This window comes from Vanessa tameamea, chromosome 15, assembly GCF_037043105.1.
Source record: "Vanessa tameamea isolate UH-Manoa-2023 chromosome 15, ilVanTame1 primary haplotype, whole genome shotgun sequence".
NCBI classification, from domain to species: Eukaryota; Metazoa; Arthropoda; class Insecta; order Lepidoptera; family Nymphalidae; genus Vanessa; species Vanessa tameamea.
In genome coordinates, this window is record NC_087323.1 from 2,343,071 (window position 1) to 2,362,006 (window position 18,936).

General features: G+C 31.7%; 1 protein-coding gene across 2 annotated transcripts in view; it reads left to right on the forward strand.

Moving 5' to 3' along the window:
- Nucleotides 1–18,936, forward strand: part of LOC113396540 (ammonium transporter Rh type B) — a 217,764-nt gene that overhangs the window by 182,209 nt on the left and 16,619 nt on the right. For both annotated transcript variants that reach the window (XM_064217121.1, XM_026634516.2), the window contains exons 2-3: nucleotides 4,821–4,954; nucleotides 18,235–18,426. In XM_064217121.1, the coding sequence (XP_064073191.1) occupies nucleotides 4,837–4,954; nucleotides 18,235–18,426 (310 nt within the window). In that variant the 5' untranslated portion in view covers nucleotides 4,821–4,836. The remainder of the gene's footprint in view (nucleotides 1–4,820; nucleotides 4,955–18,234; nucleotides 18,427–18,936) is intronic.

Consider the following 18,936-nt stretch of genomic DNA (forward strand, 5'->3'; position numbering starts at 1 on the left):
ACTACGTGTATTAATACGATTGTATACTTTAGGTATAATATTGTGTCTATTTATAAATCAAGTTTGAACATTCTTTTTGCATTGGACTAAATATTGGCTGGCCCAACGTGGTCCCAACGTGGTCCCAACGCGTCCTATATTGGTCATTGTTGAGTTTTTGTTTACAGCGTACATTCGAGGAAGTAAATGAAACCATTTCGTTCTTTAATCCTATCGAGGGATTACTATCATTTTTCAACCTTTGGTTTCATTATTATTTATTAACTTCGGAGAGTTATTGTATAAACTGGATTTAAAAATCGATATGAAAGTTTTTGATCCGACTTCATAAATACCAAGTTTGAGGAATTTCAGCTTTGAGGATCCGAGATTCAAACGTCAAAGAGTTATTAGAACAAAAAATATTTTTTATAATTTATTAAGCAAACTAAATTCCAAAACATAATCCTTTTTGATTGTTCTTGCAAATCACACTACATACACACGGCTGCTATTCTTTTTCATGTATCTGAAATGTATAACACATACGGATACAATAATACTGAAAATAATTCAACATACACACATACAAAACAGTTTTTAAGTACGTGTGTGTGAACGTAATATCATATTGACTACAAACAAACTACAAACAAACAAATTAATCTAACACGAAATATTTTACAACACGACAAAATATAAAAGTAAATAAAATGAATGACGTCAAACCGGAAGGTGGTATTACATCTATAAGTAAGATTATATACATACTCTTTACAATATATGATTATGAAAGACTCGGTCCGCACGTCTACGCTAAAATACTTTTTATTGTTATAATAAAACATCCCTCCTTATAGTAAGTAGTTGTTTTCGATAATTTCTATACTTGAATACCACTTAAAATCCTTCTGCCATAATTACTCGAACTTCAATAACATTGGACTTTTATACAAACTACCATCCCCTGATTTAACCCCAAAAGGGGATTGATTTTTTAAAATACGTTATTTGTACACCTCCACATCATCTATGTATGAATGCTCTGTATATTTTAAATTTCAAGTCTCTTACTTTAACTTTCATACAAACTTCCAACCCTCATTTACCCCCTTAGGGGTGGAGTTTCGTAAAATCCGTTGTTAGCGGATGTCTACATCCTATTAGGAACCTACCTGCTAAATTTCAACTCTGTAGGTGTTGTAGTTTTTGAGATTTCGTGATTTATCAGTGAATGGTATTTCGCTTTTACACATATATAAAGATTAATAATAAAATTGCTGTCAAGTTTTATATAGGCGTTAAGAGTACCCATTTATAAAAATTAAATAAAAAATCCTTATAGATAGCCAATACGTATTAAGTTTTAAAAGGTTTAACATTTTCAAATATTTACCTGAAATTATTCAAAGGGCAGTGAATTTAAATTTTTATGTTCGCGTGCAGCAAATTGCATAATGACTGTCCAATCTCCATCTAGAATTAGTTTGAACCAAAACGTGAATTCACGATTCAATGAATTGCTAACTTGCGAAATTAGCTTTGATATCCCTACGATTTATTTCAATTTTAAAGGATTTGTCGACTTTTCATGATTCACATTTCAAATAGAAGTCACCTTTGCAATTGAAAAAATAGATTTGTATGTATTTATGTATTTCTACGTTGGATTATTGAAAAAAGTTTGTATTTGAATTGGGTTGGAATCGTTAACTATACTAATACTAGTACATCTTCTATACATATAATAAAATTGGAGTGTCCGTTTGTAAAATTAAAATAACCGCGTTTTACTAAATGCATATGTATGTATACACGGTACATATACCTAAATAACATTTTTTACAATTTTTGTCTGTCTGTCTGTTTGTATCGGCTAATCTCTAGAACGGCTGGACCGATTTTGACGGGACTTTCTCTGGCAGATAGCTGATGTAATAAGGAGTAACTTAGGCTACTTTTATTTTAGAATTATATGTAAAATAATAATAAAGTCACGCTTTTTTATTAAATTCAAACGCGCACAAAGACGCAGGCACAGCTATTACATATATAAAAATGAAACCATATATATCATTTAAAAAAATTATTAGCTTAAGTATATTCAATAATTTAGTGTTTATTTGAGCTATGGGTTTTTTAAATTCTATTTTAGTTAAATTATTATTGAGTTAATTATACAACTTATATATATATATTATAATATTGTATTATCTGTGTGTCTATCACGATAAACTGACTAAGGCGCATCAAAGGGGAATCGTCCGTTAATTTATTGAATACCGTTGACACTTCCCCCCTTTTTAGGTATTTAATGCCCAGCGAAGCGAACGAATAACAGGTATTGTGTGTTATGCAGTGTTATTATATATTCAGAACTGGGTAAATATTATGTATTAAAACAGTTTCGAATAAAAAAAAATATTGTTAGTGAGCTTCAATAAATTAATACATAAAAATAATTTAATTGTAATTATTGATTTCTGATAATATATTTTATATAAGCCGTGAAAAAATCATTTAACGTACGTAGGTACCTGATCACGTAACGTGATCACATTTATATTACTGTATGAGCGGTCCCGATTTACTTCATCAATCATAACCAAAACATGTGGGTTAAAATCCAGACAGGCGACACGGGCAGTTAACATGTACTTAATTTGAGTTTATAATTCATTTTGTGCTCAGCGATGAAAGGATAGCAAAAATCGTTCATTTTTCAGAGGAAATTCCATTACGTCTAAGAAAAAGGCTATTCCTTAACAATTTTTTACATTCGTCGTTTCGTATATGATTCACTTAATATTATTAGATAATACACCAAGTAATATTAACTTTGTCCAAGATCTGGTTGCCAATCATTAAAAGAGTTTATTAAATCTAATTAAAGTTCTAATAAACGTTCAAAATTAATTTGTGATTCAATTCTCTCACAAACAAAATTGTAACAGTAATAAACGTATATTTTTTAAACGTCTTGATATAAATAATACTATAATAGAAGCCGTAAATAAACTCGTTACTAAATCACACCGTACACCTTTATAATTTCATACGTATAATATCTCCGACATGAATGGTCCTAATTCTAAACGAAAATTTTACGGAACGTATTATAACAAATTTCAAAAAACGAAAATGTTTTCCATTCATTCGTATTTTTGTGGTAGATTATTTTTGCTTATCAACGGATTTGGATGATATTGGTGATCAAAATTGTCCTCTTAATTTGCTTTTGAGAATTTTTAATTCTTAATCTACTCGCAAAGCGTATATTCGAGCAAATCATTGAAGTCAATTTTTTGGGGACGAAAATATTTTCTTATACATTTATCTGAAACGAAATACCTTTACCAAATCTAATCTAAGTGCTGAGGTATTCAGCTGTCGGTCTGAATTGATTAAAGAGGATTTCATCCTAATTACCGGCTCCGGACGTGTCACTAAATCCAGTGATTAATTGGTCAAAGTCCGATCCTAATTTTTTGTTCTCTAAATTCCAAGCCTTCACTATTTCAGTCTAACCTTGTAATTGAAGTGTAATTAACAAAACCGTTTTTAATTAATTATATTTCTATCTATAGTACCGTCAGTGTCGTTTTATAACTATATCTGTAATATTTGATATTGTTGTGGTCCGATTATGATTTACACAACATACATACATACCATTACAAGCACAAGGGACATAACATCTTAGTTCCCAAAATTGGTGGCACATAAACGATGGATGGAATGGTTTATATTTCTTACAGTGCCATTGCCTATGGGCGGCGGAGTCCATTTACCATCAGGTTATCAATTTGCCAGTTCACCTATCTTTTGAAAAATCCTTTTATTATAGTGTTATATTAATTTTATAGTGGTATTTTGGGTGAAGTTCGCAAGGATGTAAGAAAAAAACACTCTTACTTTGCAAGGGAACACGAAAAAACTTAAGGATTTTCGTAGAAAACGCTCGTTTATAATCAATTTCTATCGCCAAACTTGCTGATTTCGTTCAGGCTATCGAATACTTTTTTATATTCAAACCATCGTGTGGGGCGTATGATATAGAGTCTAATGGAAATTAAATGACGTTTTCGAATATAAAATTATTTATTTTTTTGGAAAAAAATACTACTAATCTTGGCGGTTCTTAAGGTGACTGTAAGTTGACTGTCAGTTGTTTTGGTGTGTTCTTTTTTGCATCATAATTATAAGCAGAGATCAATGTGATTTTCTATTCACGTCATTCATACAAATGATCTGCTACACATCGGGTAAAAACAATTTTTTTTAATTAATATAGATATTATAAAAGACGAAAGTCGCTCTTGCAAACAATGTCTATATGTTTCCGTATTACTATATCGCAGCCGTGTCTAGTATTTCTGTGTTACATAATATATTTAAAAAAGCCTACTGAATTTAAATTAATGTAGGTAATTAATTAAAATGATTATGATTACTTTTCATTTAAATATATATTAGTTACAAGTACTTTGCTACTTACAGTCATGCTTATAAACGTAGTTTAGCAAGTGTTAAGTCAATAATTTCTTCTCCATTTATGTCATTAATTTAACATACGAAGGAAAAAGACAGCATTGTTTTACTTATTAACTGTCTCACATAATGTCAAAAGTACGCTATGAAATTGACATCACACACACAGTTTACTCAAAATACACACACACTCTCGAACACAACACAAGTAAACATAATTATAAAATAATTGAATCTGAAATCTGGGTTTCTCAAAACATAAAAATTAAAGTGGACCGAATGGAAATATTTTCTGAATAACAAAAATTAAATAATCAGTACGTATTGTGATAAAACATTTTCTTTTTCAGCTTCAAGCGATCGAACATGGTTTACAAATTCACAAATACAAAATATATACCCTTGTTGGTATTTCAGTTGATACTGATGGTCTTATATTTCATATTCGTGAGATATGGGGGAGATAAACATCACGACGTGAGAGGTATGCAAATATTATTACTTTATATATTTTTCATTGTATACCTAACTAGCGACCCGTCCCGTCTTTGCACGGCTGCAATGCTGATACTAAATATACTTCAGAACGTCTTTATATACAACTAGCTGTTATCCGCGGCTTTGCCAGCGTAGAATATGAATATATTTACAAATTAATTTAAAATGTTACGTTTATGTAATACCTCTTTGTATACCACATTGGTGTGTATTTCAGCCCTTAGGGTAGAATATCCAGAAACGCTTAAATACGTGTCAACTCATTTTTAATCAGTGGCACAAAAATAAAATTTCATGCTTCTAACTTCAAAATGACAGGCTACCAGGCTAACCTGTATACGAAATGTCAAACTCTATTTCTCCCCTTAGGCGTACAATATCCAGAAACGCATAAATACGTATCTACTCATTTTTAATCAGTATCCCAAAAAACAGTTTTTTTTTTTAATTTAAAAAATGACGGACTTCCATAAAAACTTTCATCCCTTATTTCACCCCCTCAGAGGTAGAATATCAAGAAACACTTAAATACGTATCTACTCATTTTTAATCAGTAGCCCATAAATAAAGTTCCATGTTTGTTACTTATAAAATGACGGATTTCCAGACTAACCTATATAAAAAATGTCCTACCCCTATTAAACCCCTTAGAGGTAGAATATCTAGAAACACTTAAGTACGGATAGTATGGAAGTATGGATATTATAGTATGGATTGTTATGAAAATAAATATGTGAAGTGTAATGTCGGTGTGTATTGTGTATGTATATTATATTACATAAGCATCAGCAGCCTGTAAATTTCCCACTGCTGGGCCAAAGGCCTCCTCTCCCTTTGAGGAAAAGGTTTGGAACATATTCCACCACGCTGCTCCAATGCGGGTTCGCGGAATACACATATGGCAGATTTTCGTTGAAATTAGACACATGCAGGTTTCCTCACGATGTTTTCCTTCACCGCCGAGCACGAGATGAATTATAAACACAGATTAAGCACATGAAAATTCAGTGGTGCCTGCCTGGGTTTGAGCCCGAAATCATCGGTTAAGATGCACGCGTTCTAACCACTGGGCCATCTCGGCATTACATAAATAATAAATAAATATTAAATAGAATATTACATTGTATTTGTGTAATTGTATAGCGTAATAAATAAATATGATTAATTAATAAACTACATACCTAATAAAGTGCGAGTCGGACTCGTGGACCGGGGGTTCCATAGGTATGTAAATAGCTCATAGATCTACCAAAAGGGAAACGATGCTTGAAGATATTTCCCTTTTTTCCAGTTTTTAATTTTTCCAATGTAAGCAGAGCCCTGCTCCTAAGCAAAATGTACGCAGTGTGGGATCAATTTATACTGGTTATTTTTATAAACAAATAAAAATAAAAAAATCATGACTTTCGTTTTTTTTTAGTTTATTGTGCTATAATAACTATCTTCATGCGAAATTTCAAGTTTCTAGGACTACGGACTTTCAAGAAAAAAATACAATTCCCGTTTATTCCCAAAAATAGATATTAATATATTGAGAATTTCGAAATATCCTAAAAATAGTTTTTAGTTGTTGTTATAACCTACTTGCATGCTAAATTTGAAACCCCTAATAATTATAGTTACGGAGATAGAGCTACTTTGGTTCGAAAATATAAATCCCATTTATTCCCTATCCCGTGAGAATTTTGAAAAATCCCTTCTTAGTGCACCTCTAGGATACTCGAGGTATACGTGTGCAAAATTTCAAGTCTCTAGGTCCAGTGGTTTAGGCTGTGCGTTGTCTGTCAGTCACTCAGTCACTCAGTAACGGAAGAGTTTTATATATATTGATTGAAGTTCACAGCTCTTTTGTTTTTAGACAACTCAAATCGCTATGTCCCTGCATTTTAAATCCGTAATATCTTCGAAAATATTCATTTAACTGTCAGGGGCCATATTGTTTTATATTAATTCACAATTAATTTAAAATACTTAATTGGATAAGGATTAAAACTGTATTGCTTAAATTCGCTTCATAAATAAGGCATTATTTCTCGTAACAAGTAACGGATAATTAATGGATATTGTGGGTTATCCATAAGAGATAGACAAATACCGTCGCGAACTTTTTGTAGACATTTTAAAGGTGCACAATACTGTAGTACATTATTTTGATCTATCTCGTAGGGTTCAGCCAGCGTTAGCAAAGTAAGGCAAAAAAAATGCATCAAAATTAATTGCGTAGTTTTAAAGACCTAATCATACATAGGGACATACAGACAGCGGGTTACGACTTTGTTTTATACTATGTAGTGATGTGAAAACTAATATTAGTAGCCTTAAATATTATATTCTATGCATATGCATTTATTGATAGTAGGACCTTTTTAGTCCATCTGAGCAGGTACCACTCACTTATCATATGTTCGAGGTTGGTGCCGCATTGGCGAAAATTTTAAAGATAGTATAGAAAATTTGCAGGCTAAGAGGAACATTTTCATTGGCCTACTGAAATCACCCTTCTTCCGACATCACCATAGTCGCGTAATTACCACCATTTTGAAAACAAATATCTCAGACAGAGAGTAATCGGAGGATGACACCTTTTATTTTGGGTTCCGTAAACGGTAAAAGCGGGACCCTATTTCTAAGACTTCGCTGTCTATCCGTCTGTATGTGTGTCACCGGGCTGTATCTCAAGAACCTCTATAGCTAGACAGTTGAAATTTTCACAAATTATGTATTTCTGTTAATACAAAATAAAATAAATATTTAAGGTCAGTATTAATTTAGTCAATAGTACGGAATCCTTCGGGCGCGAGTGCGACTCGAACTTGGCCGGTTTAATGAAATTAGTAAGATGGTCAAATAGGCTACCTGTTGCACCTTATATATTTAAAATATACATTCGTTTTTTATAACAAATAAAAACATTACAATACATACAAATTGAAACGAAACATTTTTTGTGTTTTGTTTAAATTCATATTACTCTATTTTTAAATTAATTTAACTAAGTATATTTTTTTCACACTTATTTGATCTCGTGTAATCATTTAAACGAAACAATTTATCTGAAATATTTTACAAACAGTTTTCACTTCGGTCTGAGCCATATTTATAACTTACACTAATTTTCTAGGCGAATCATAGTTGCAGTAGCAATTTTGGTAATTAGATAATGAACTGTTAATTTCGTTATCAGACCAAATGATAATCAATCTGTTAAGACGTTCTTTAATCAAATTATGGCGGAGTTCACGAGAACTAACTTAAGCGTAGTTGATAAATTCCAGTCATTCGATACTTGAAAGGAAGAAAAGTTTTATTGCCATATGTGAAAATTCAATTATAATTTAAATTTCACGTAATATAGCTGTATAGCTGAATCAAATTACAGTGCTGGTTTTCAGAGGGGCTCTATACAACAGAAGATTTAATATGCAAATAATAATGGATAAAAAATATTTTTATATTACATTACAATTAAATAAAATTTAATATTGTTACACGAAAATATTATTTAAGCTTATGATATTTTAATCTAAATAAGAGAGACGAGGTGCCCTGTGGTATCTTAACCGATGATTGCAGGTTCAAACCCAGGCAAGCACTAATACATTTTCTCGTGCCCTGGCGGTCAAGTAAAACATCATGACGAAATCCGCGTTTGACTAATTTCAATAAAATTCATAAACACTAGAGCTGCGTGTGGAATAAGCTCCAAGCCAGCTGTATGACATTTACAGGCCGTTACTTAACTTTTACTTTAAATTATTTAAGTAAAATAATACTCTAAAAGTTCCTGATTGTAACACAAATGTTATTCTTTCAACTGTCTTTGATAAAGAGTGCGTTATACTGGCGCGTTCTTAATGTCAGTAATGATTGCTTAAAAAAAATCTTCTGAATATAAATGCAAAAATATACCACAAATATTAAAAAAAAAAATTAAAGCTCTTTTAAAATAAAACATTAATAAATAAGGGATATTACTCGATACAAGATTATATTAAATATATTAAAACGTGAACTTTATTTATTGATATAATTTAACCAATCCTTAGGTTGTCAATGCGACAACAAAAGAACCAAGATGTTATGTAGTTTCAGTAGCTCACACATCCTTCAAAACCAGAACAATGCTAAGTATTGCAGCTGGGCGGTATATCTGATGGGTGTACCTCTAAGTAAATATCGATGACAAAGAGCGTTTAACCATTTAAATTAGCTTAAACTAACTAACTTAAATTTTATTATATTATATTATTAGCTGTGCCCGCGGCTTCGTGCGCGTTTGAATTTAACAAAAAATTTACTGTTGTAGCCTAAGTTACTCCTTATTACATCAGCTTTCTGCCATCGAAAGTTCTGTCAGAATCGGACCAGCCGTTCCAGAGATTAGCCGGAACAAACAGACTGACAGACAAAAATTGAAACAAATCTTATTTTGGTATATGTACCGTGTATACATCCATATGCATTTAGTAAAAAGCGGTTATTTTAATATTACAAACAGACACTCCAATTTTATTAAACGAGTATGAATAGATTATATTTCAAGTTTGATTTATATATTATTCAAATGATTATGATGTCGTTCTGACCAATTCCGATCATGGCGGCGAATCTCAAAGGAGATCAACTACGCAGACTATTATAGTGCACAAGTTTGTGCGCAAACACAGGTAGATTCTCTATTCCGTCACACTCATAATCCGATAAGACCGCAATCCGACAGGATCGGAAAGAGTTCAGGCGACCAATGGCTTTACGTGTTTTCAAAGGCACGAAAATGTACATACTTCCAACTTACAGGCTGTTACTGAGAACGTTTCCATAGAAAAACTCGATAACTTTTTATCGCCCGACCTAAGGTTAGAACCCAGTACCTCAATATCTGCGGCCTTATATATAAACCAACGAGGTAGGCCATTCCAATTTTAAATATATATAAATCAAATGACAATACAATAAATAAGTATAAATCTCTCGAGTTCGGACTCGTATAATTCCTACAGCGAGGGTATATAAGTCCTTCAACAAATACATTCATTTGACTGAAAAACGTGTGCTTACAGTATTAATAATAATATTTAATTAATATTAATATGACTTCTATAATAAACATCTCTATAGTATAGCGAATATTTATATTCAATTATATTATATGAAATTTAAATATGGAATTTGAGTTAAATAATTTCATAATAAGACTAAAAGATATTTCACATTTAAAATTATATTCTTTCGTAAATAATTTTATCACATTTTTGAAATGGAATCACATTTTATTATTATAAATTTGACTTTATAATAAGGAAGGTCTTGCTGGGGAGTCAATTTTGATGTCGTTCCCATGACCAATCTAAACGCGGTCGAGATGAAGCGGTTGATTCGCTCAGTCATACCGTTTAACTTGTGATAAGCGAAGCGGATAGCGAGTGATTAAATAAAATTGTTTTTCATTTCAAATATATTTTATTATATAATCGGCCCATTTTTAGAAGTCCATACTTAAGGTAAAAAAGCGAAGACGTTATAACTTTTACCAGTATAAATAAAATTAACAGTTTTTTTAAAATCATTTAATAATCCGTTGCGTTTTGAGTTCCACGAAATTTTATTGTTAGTTATTTTAAATGTTATGTTTTATTTAAGAATTATTAATTTGAATGAATATCATATGTATTTATGTCCATAATTAATTAATTATGATATTTATTTCAAGCAAATTAAATTCGTCAATGTAATCTCATAAAATTATTATAAATTACATTCATTAGTAATTTCACAATTCAGTTGTTTCTAATTAAATAACGACAAAAACGAAGTTAGCATTACCAAAAAATATAGTCATAATTGAAAGAGTAACCTTGTACAGAAGCATTTACAGAAAATTTAATTTAAAAAAAAAATTGTAGGCAAAAGATTTCTGTCACATGTGACGTGGGCTTTATTTTTAACAAATCATTTCACATTCTCGCATATAATATGTTGAAAATGTATATTTATAATTGGAGCATTTAAAAAAGCAAACGTAAAGTCGTACCGTAAAGTTACCCGAAACGCGGTCAGGGCGTAACGCTTGATTGACTCACTCGTATCGCTTGACGAGAGGTTTTGCGGTTTTCCTATTAATTTGCGATACGTCAATAGTCAAGCGTTTCATCTTAAATGACGACTAACCATCCTCAATCCCTAGGTATTATAAGCAAATTGAATATTGCTGTTGCTAACTAAAACTTTGAAATGCATAGTAATTAACAACTGATAAAAAATTTTTTTTTAATAACTTTCCTTCTCCGAACTAATTATACCATTAATCATTAACGAAATTTTAAATTTTATTCGGAAAAATTTATTACGAGTGTGATAAAGTCGAAGATGAACATCATATTTTCTTGGAATTTGTTTGGAACAAATTGTTCCGACAATATGTAGTAAAGTGTTGTAAGAGAGGTTGGAACTAAATAGTGTCTTGGTGTATCCGTTATCTGATACAATACTGACTTCGGAGACTGGGTTTGATGAGAAAATAACAATGCCCTCCTTAATAAACCAACCAACCACAACATCAATGTTATAGACGTTTTTGAGTGTGAAAACTAAATAAAATATAAAAAAGACTAACTTACGTCTTCAATATATGTATTAACAAAATTCCGATTTCATATAATATATATTTTTAACTATTTCAATTTATTTCCTTTCTTTAAAACTGTTTTTTTTTTGTTTATTAAATTTGACGAATATAATATTGACTTTATTTAAAAATATATATTAACAACAACAACATTGTAATAAAACGCTAACATTCTTAATGTGAACGTAAGTTCATAGACAGATAATTCAGTTTAATTAAATGCGCTAAGATGAGTCGACCAGAGCACTTTTAGCGATGACTAGATTCAATCCAGTTCGATGGCGTAGATTTCTCGGAAACAATACAATACGACGTGTGATAGAATTGAAAACAGATTTCCCTGCGCTGTTTCATAAAACTCTAGAATAATAACGCGAGAATTTTAATTACAAGCAGCTTGATTGTAAATTATTTAATCTACTAATATTAATAGTAATATTGTTTACTAGTCTTCCTATATCTATTCTTTAAGAATAAATTCTAAACTATAACAGTGCCATTCTGAAAGAATTCGCTTCTCATTCTACTCATGATATTTTCATAACCGACTTACTATGAACTATAAGCGCTTCCTATAAACTGGGTAATTATTATGTCAATGTCGCATATCACGTGCTGATATTTCACGCTAGTGTTATGAGGTGAGCTTCGAGTTTCTTCTTACAGAATACCTACACCATAAGTATCAACATTTCGACGCCGTTACAAAGTGAGTTCATAGCTATTTTTTTCTACGGTACAAAGTTCCTCCGATCGTGTATTAATTTCCTAAAAATTTTAAATAAATTCTCAAGAATACCAGTTAATATTTTTACGTATCATAAAATCGTCAAACTATTTTTAAAATCCAATTAAAAGTAAGCTTGTGTGGATTCGATCTTAATTATTTAAAACCGATTCACGTTAAAATTGACGTTATAATGATAATAATTCATAAACGAAAAATCACAACGTATATAAGCCAACAAGAGAATACTCAATCAATGCCTTTTATCATCACTTGGATCGACACGTCTGAATAGAGTATCGAACGATCATTGTGCGTAATGGAAACACAAATTACTCTTCAATACCCCTCATTGTTACCCGATACCTTTCAAAGTCAGGCTTAGTCAGAACAATCGTCCCTTATTACCGGTTATATCTTCCTCTATCCGAGTACAGGGTAATTTCATCCGGATCGGTGTAGGGCTAACCGTCCATCGATTGAAAAGCGTCATTGAGCTATATTTATAGTAACGGTTTTTTTTATTGTACGTTTTCTGATGTTTTATGATACAGAAAAAAATATCAATTTTATAAAGTATCTTTATATAATTAGCAATCATCCCTGGCGCCATTTATTAATGAAGAAAAAAAAATGTGTGAGAAATAAAATTGAGTTGATCTCTCGGTCTTAAATAATTCAGTAGGTGGCGCTGCAAACAGGTTTTAAGATTTGTTTTAACACAATATTATTATTTTGCCAGTCTATACTGGTATTAGAAATGCGAAAGTAACTCTGTTTGTCTTCCTATTACTACTTTACGGCCAAACCACAGAACCGATTTGATGATTTTTTTATGAAGCCAGCTTGAACTTCAAAAAATGACATGATTTTTTTTTTTACATAATATTTTATGACTAAATCCTAAAATTCGAAAGATACTGCAGGCAATAACTAGTTTTATATTATATAAAGTTAACACCACCTCTTTATTAGTTTTCTAGTATCATGTAGAGCTACGATTTTGATACACACGACTTTGATTACGTCGTATCCATATGTTCTGTGTCATGTCATTACTTTTTTTTAATAAACATGGAAGCAATCTCTTACTACCGAGTCACAATATAATTGAATTTCTGTTTAACTACAATTAAATTTATATTTAACATTTTGACTCAAAAAAATAATAAATTAGCTCGTAAATATTACGCTGAAGCCCAACAATCTATATTGTAATACTGTTGGGCAATATTGAATAATTTAATTACACGTATAAGTGGTATAATTTTTTGTTGGAAAAATAGTATTTATTTTAAAAAGCGCTATGTATTCGGTGGATAACAAGCCGTGTAGGGAATGTAATGAATGATCGAAAGCCAGATAGCCTCAAGTCAGGTAAAATCACGTTAATCCGACAGATTTTGTATTAGCGTAGAATACAATTGAGGGCTAAAACTAAATACATTATAAAGGTAAAATTATAGTATAAATCCAATTGATCAATTTGGATAAGATCTTAATAATAATAAAAGCTCACTCAAGTAGTATACTGAATTTAATTATGTTTTCAGTATAATTATTCGTAGAATAAAACTAGGTCTTACGTTATAGCGTAATAAACATATTATTCGGTTTACGCGTTCCAGAAAACCTCCCAGTCGGTATGATTTTCACCAAAATCATCAACAAACATTTTCATATTTTAGCCAAATTATACAAAACCTTTATGAATTATACATTTAAACCTTTCTCACGAATCACTGTTAATTGGTCGTATCCGAAATCTATTTTATCGTGATATACAGAGGGGAGGACTATGTTTTAATACATGTTGTATTATTTGTTTGTCAAAACTGGCAGAAATGGCAAGCGTTTTCTGTTCTTTCTTCATCGCCAAAAGTAGGTCGGGAGTCCCGAGACCGACCGTGACCGAGTGGTGGCCGCTATGTCAAGCGTAACCGCTGAGAATATACTGATGCGCTACCGCGGCTAAAATCAGCTGATTCTTAGGTTTCGATGCTTGAAATAAGCCAATAATAAACTTATTAGGTTTCGCAGAAATTCTGGTATGTTGGCAGAGAATAAACTCCCGTGCATGATCAAGTTCGTCATCGTCATCCACCTGAAATTTTACCAACGAAATAGAGAACGAACCTGTCTTTGCGCACAAACTTGTGCACTATTATATACCCCGCGCTGATAGCTACTCTACGGCAACATCATCATTGCCATCAACCATGGGACTTAAGCTAATTATTATACATCTATTATTACAATGACCACCTTTTTGTCGCCAAAAAGATCAATACAAATAATTACTTTTCGGCGTTAGAAAAACGACACATTTATTCATAGCGCTCATTAAAATCAACACAAGTTAACTTAGTCGCCTTAATTGCATCACAGTTAGATGAGAAAAACGATATTTGCGAAAGTGATAAAGAAAAATATATCATTCAGTTGAATTGTATGAATATGCTAAAATAAAATCAATTTATAAAATATTGGCTGCTCGCCACGACTCGCTAGGCACCGTTAATGCTTAACCTTAGATATTTCCTTTTAAATATGCTATTATAATTTATTATTGTGAGAATGTATTGTATCATTAGGCAATATTTAATGTATAAATATTTCAATGATGAGTTTTAATAAAATATTTGTCTTAGTGGTAGGGCTTTGTGTGAGGTAGGTAAGTAAGGTAGGCACCACCCTCTCATCAGATATTCTACTGGCAAACAGCAATACTTAATATTTTTGTGTTCCGGTTTTAAGTGTGGGCGAGCAAGTTTAACTAAAAGCATAATATACATTAAATATTAGTTCCAAAGATTAGTGGCGGATCGGCGATGTAAGGAATGATTATTCTTACAGCACCAGTGACTTTGGGCGGTAGTAACTGCTTACCGTCAAGTACCAATTGCCCGTCGGCTTGCCTGTATTGTTAAAAAAAACAATCGAACTACAAACGGTGCATTTAAATTTATATTAGACAACCTCCGTGGTCGAATAGTGTGTGCACCGGTTTTCGTGGGTACCGGATTCCCGGCCGAGTCGATGTAGAAAAAGTTCATTCGTCTTCTATGTTGTCTTGGTAATGTATGTGAAGTTGTCCAATATTTATATTTATTTATTAAATGACTAATCTTTCAAGGATCATAATATAAAAATGTGGTCATTTGATAGATAAATTCAGTGTCCGACATAAATAAGAGAATCAGCAATCCAAAGTGATGGTGAACTTCCAAACTTCGAGTTACTACTGAGAATTTCTTAATGGAATAACTCATTATCATTTTAGTGGCCCGACCTAGGTCCTCGGCATCTGCAGCCTTTAGGTAGGCATTAAAACAATGAGTCTGTGATAATTATGATGATGTACTAAAATTCGAATGAAACGACACAGCCCAGTTCGCTTTCGCCTACAAATACACTCATGTATACGTGTAGTATCACTTGATAGCAATCGCATTATTCCGACTGTAATGCGATTGCAATCGAAATTGTTTTTCATTTCTTGTATAATATCTGATATTCTGGTTTCGAAATCATGAATAAATGCTGTATTACAATACAAAAGCAAATATCAGGTTTATTTTATGATATAATGTACCGAGTTTGATACATATGTTGACAAAATTAAAAAAAATATATATATATGAAATATTAACTGAAAAATTAAGGACTTTGAATAGACCCGGAACCGGAACGGGAAGTGTACCCCAGACAAAAAAGGAATTTTTCCAAATCGGTTTATAAATGACGGAATTCAGAGGTAGAAAAAAAAACATATCGATATCCTTTATATTTGTTTGAATTCAAAAAGTTACAAATGTAATAGAAATACAAATATCTAAAGCAACTCAGTACGAATAGATCCATAAACTCAATTTATCTCTAAATACGAATTTTATTATTAACTGGTTTTACTTACCTTACGTATCAACGAATATTAAGCATCATCCTATCAACTTTAGCTGCGGTCTTAAAGTTTAAGTTAAACACACATTACACTTAGATAATGCTGATTCGGTCTAAGATAGAACTTGTTTGCCTAGAATTGGCCAAGACCATTAAAGAGGTTTGTTAAAAAAAATTAATAATGTGTATCATTACACAGTATAAAACCAAGTCGCTTATCGCTGTCAGTCGCTGTGTATGCTTTGATCTTTAAAATTATATAACAGATTTTGATGCGGTTTTTTTTTTATAGATAGACCGATTCAAGAGGAAGGTTTATATGTATAAAACATGAACAATATCCTAGAGTGATGTCGTAAATAAATACAATTTTTGAGCTTACATTGCAAACGCTGGCCGAACCCTACCAGATAGATATTAAAGATATTACAGATTTAAAACGCAGGGACATAGCCGTTTGTATTGTCTAATGACTGAAATACCGTGAACGCTGAAGACATTCTGTAGTAAATTTAGTAGCAGCAATGCACCCTTGCGAACCCGAGGCGGGTCGCTAGTTGAATAATATAATAGCCTTCAAAGTCCTAAAAGATTGATAAACTCGATTTTTTGAATCGATAAGCCCCTATAGAAGTAGTATTATTTTTATATGATCGCTCGATAAACCTTTGTATTACCTAAACCATAGTATTTTGCACCGAAATTCAACTCATAGCTGATCTTATTAGACAGTAATATTATATCCTTAAATATGCTGCAGCTACAAAATAATCAAGAATACCTTCCCATTAAATCCTCGACATCGCATCAAAGCTTTGTGCAGTAAAAAAAAACTTCACTATCGCGATGTTACGGATTTCTATGTGAAGCCATTTTTCGTTCGATTACACCCTCGAGGCCTATTAACGGGTATTGTGCGATTTCGTTCGCAATTTTTCATTTAGCATTTTGTTTTTAACACGGTCAGGTATATTATGGGTCTCGTTTGTAACGTCAATTCGAACGAGTTTATCGAATTTTGTTTTAGATCGACTACTCGAGTTTTCGAATCTCAATCAATTAGGTTTGAGCGTTTAATGGGAAATCGGGGACACAAAAGTTATTATATTGTTTTATTTATAACATAACCCGGATTATGCAAAAGTCCCCTCGCACTGTAAGGTACTGATTATAAAATCGTAGAATCAGAATATCCTCTAAAAGTTTTATTTAATCCATCATTCTCACGCCTCAACGAAGTTTGTTTGTTTCAATATTTTGTCAGGAATAATATTGTTTATCTGTGAGCCGGTAATCTGTTATCGGTGTTACTTGTAAATGCATTATAATATGGAATAATGAGAATTTACTACAGCTAGTGCGTATAATTTGGAAAAATTCCAAATGAAATCGCCGTATAATTTGCCTGTATCGTTTTTTTGTTTATCTTTAAACATAAATATTGATTAATAATAATCTCTTGTCGATATGAATATTTTGTAATAAAGTACATGATTTTCATTTGAATGTCGCTCGTTCTGATTCGAAGAAGTACTCGGCGTTGAGAGATAACATCGTAAGCAAGCCATGCCTATATATATCAAACCTTAGTAAATAACATTACAAGAACTTTCTGAGGGCAAAATGTATGTGCCCATTAGAACAGCAATTGGGCTCTTATTTTATTTTTTAATAACCTATAGTGACTCACTGGACAATATCTAGACTCTAGCTATAATTTTATCGTCTGCAGAAAAATGTCTTAAGAACGTCCAAATATCTTGGTTTCCTAGATATATCTTCACTCATCGAAACATAAAACACAAAGTCAGCACCTCAAAAGCATTCCAGTTTTTGGCCTGTTTTCAATTCTTTATCTTTAATTTATATCCATTGTTCTATCTCATATATTTAAAACGTCATTATAAGTAGAAAAAAAAACACGTCAAAAAGAATTTAGTTTAATATGCATGAAGCACTTCCAGCGAACCAGTTTTTTTCGTAATAATAATTTATAATGTTTATGTTTCAGGTTTTGAAGGCACCCATGTAATGATCTTTATTGGTTTCGGCTTTCTGATGACATTCTTGAAGAAGTATTGCTACAGTGCATTAGGTTTCAACTGGTTTTTGGCAGCTTTGGTCATACAATGGGCTTTACTCTGCCAGTCTTTCTACCATATGACGGACAACATTATTTATATCACCAAGCTAAGTTTACTGGGTGAGTTATTTAAAATAGATATTGATATTGTAAAAAACATTGACAATTTACCATTGTCAATATTTATGTCTCTTGTGCCTGGTACACTGCCTTATTCACCTTTCAAACCATTATGAAAAACAATGATACTTAATATTGCTGCTTGGCGGTATAATTGGGTGGTACCTAACCAGGTCCCCCGACGCGGCGACGACGCTTGGAAAATAAAAATATTTGAACTAGCGTAATACATGTAACGATAATAATTATAATAGCTTTAAAATATTATTTGTAAAATTTTATTTAGAGTGTATTTTTTGTGATTTTAATTTTTTTTTCCATTAATTACAAATAAAAGCTTCCAGACTATTTCATTATTCGCAGAATAAATACGATTATTTAATATTCCATAAAATATTTTATATGCAGCTCGTTTCAGATAAAGTAATAATTCGTGTGTCCGTTAAAACCCCTGGGTGTACGCTCACGTGTCCGTATTGAGAGATAGTATAAGCAGCATTATTTGATGGG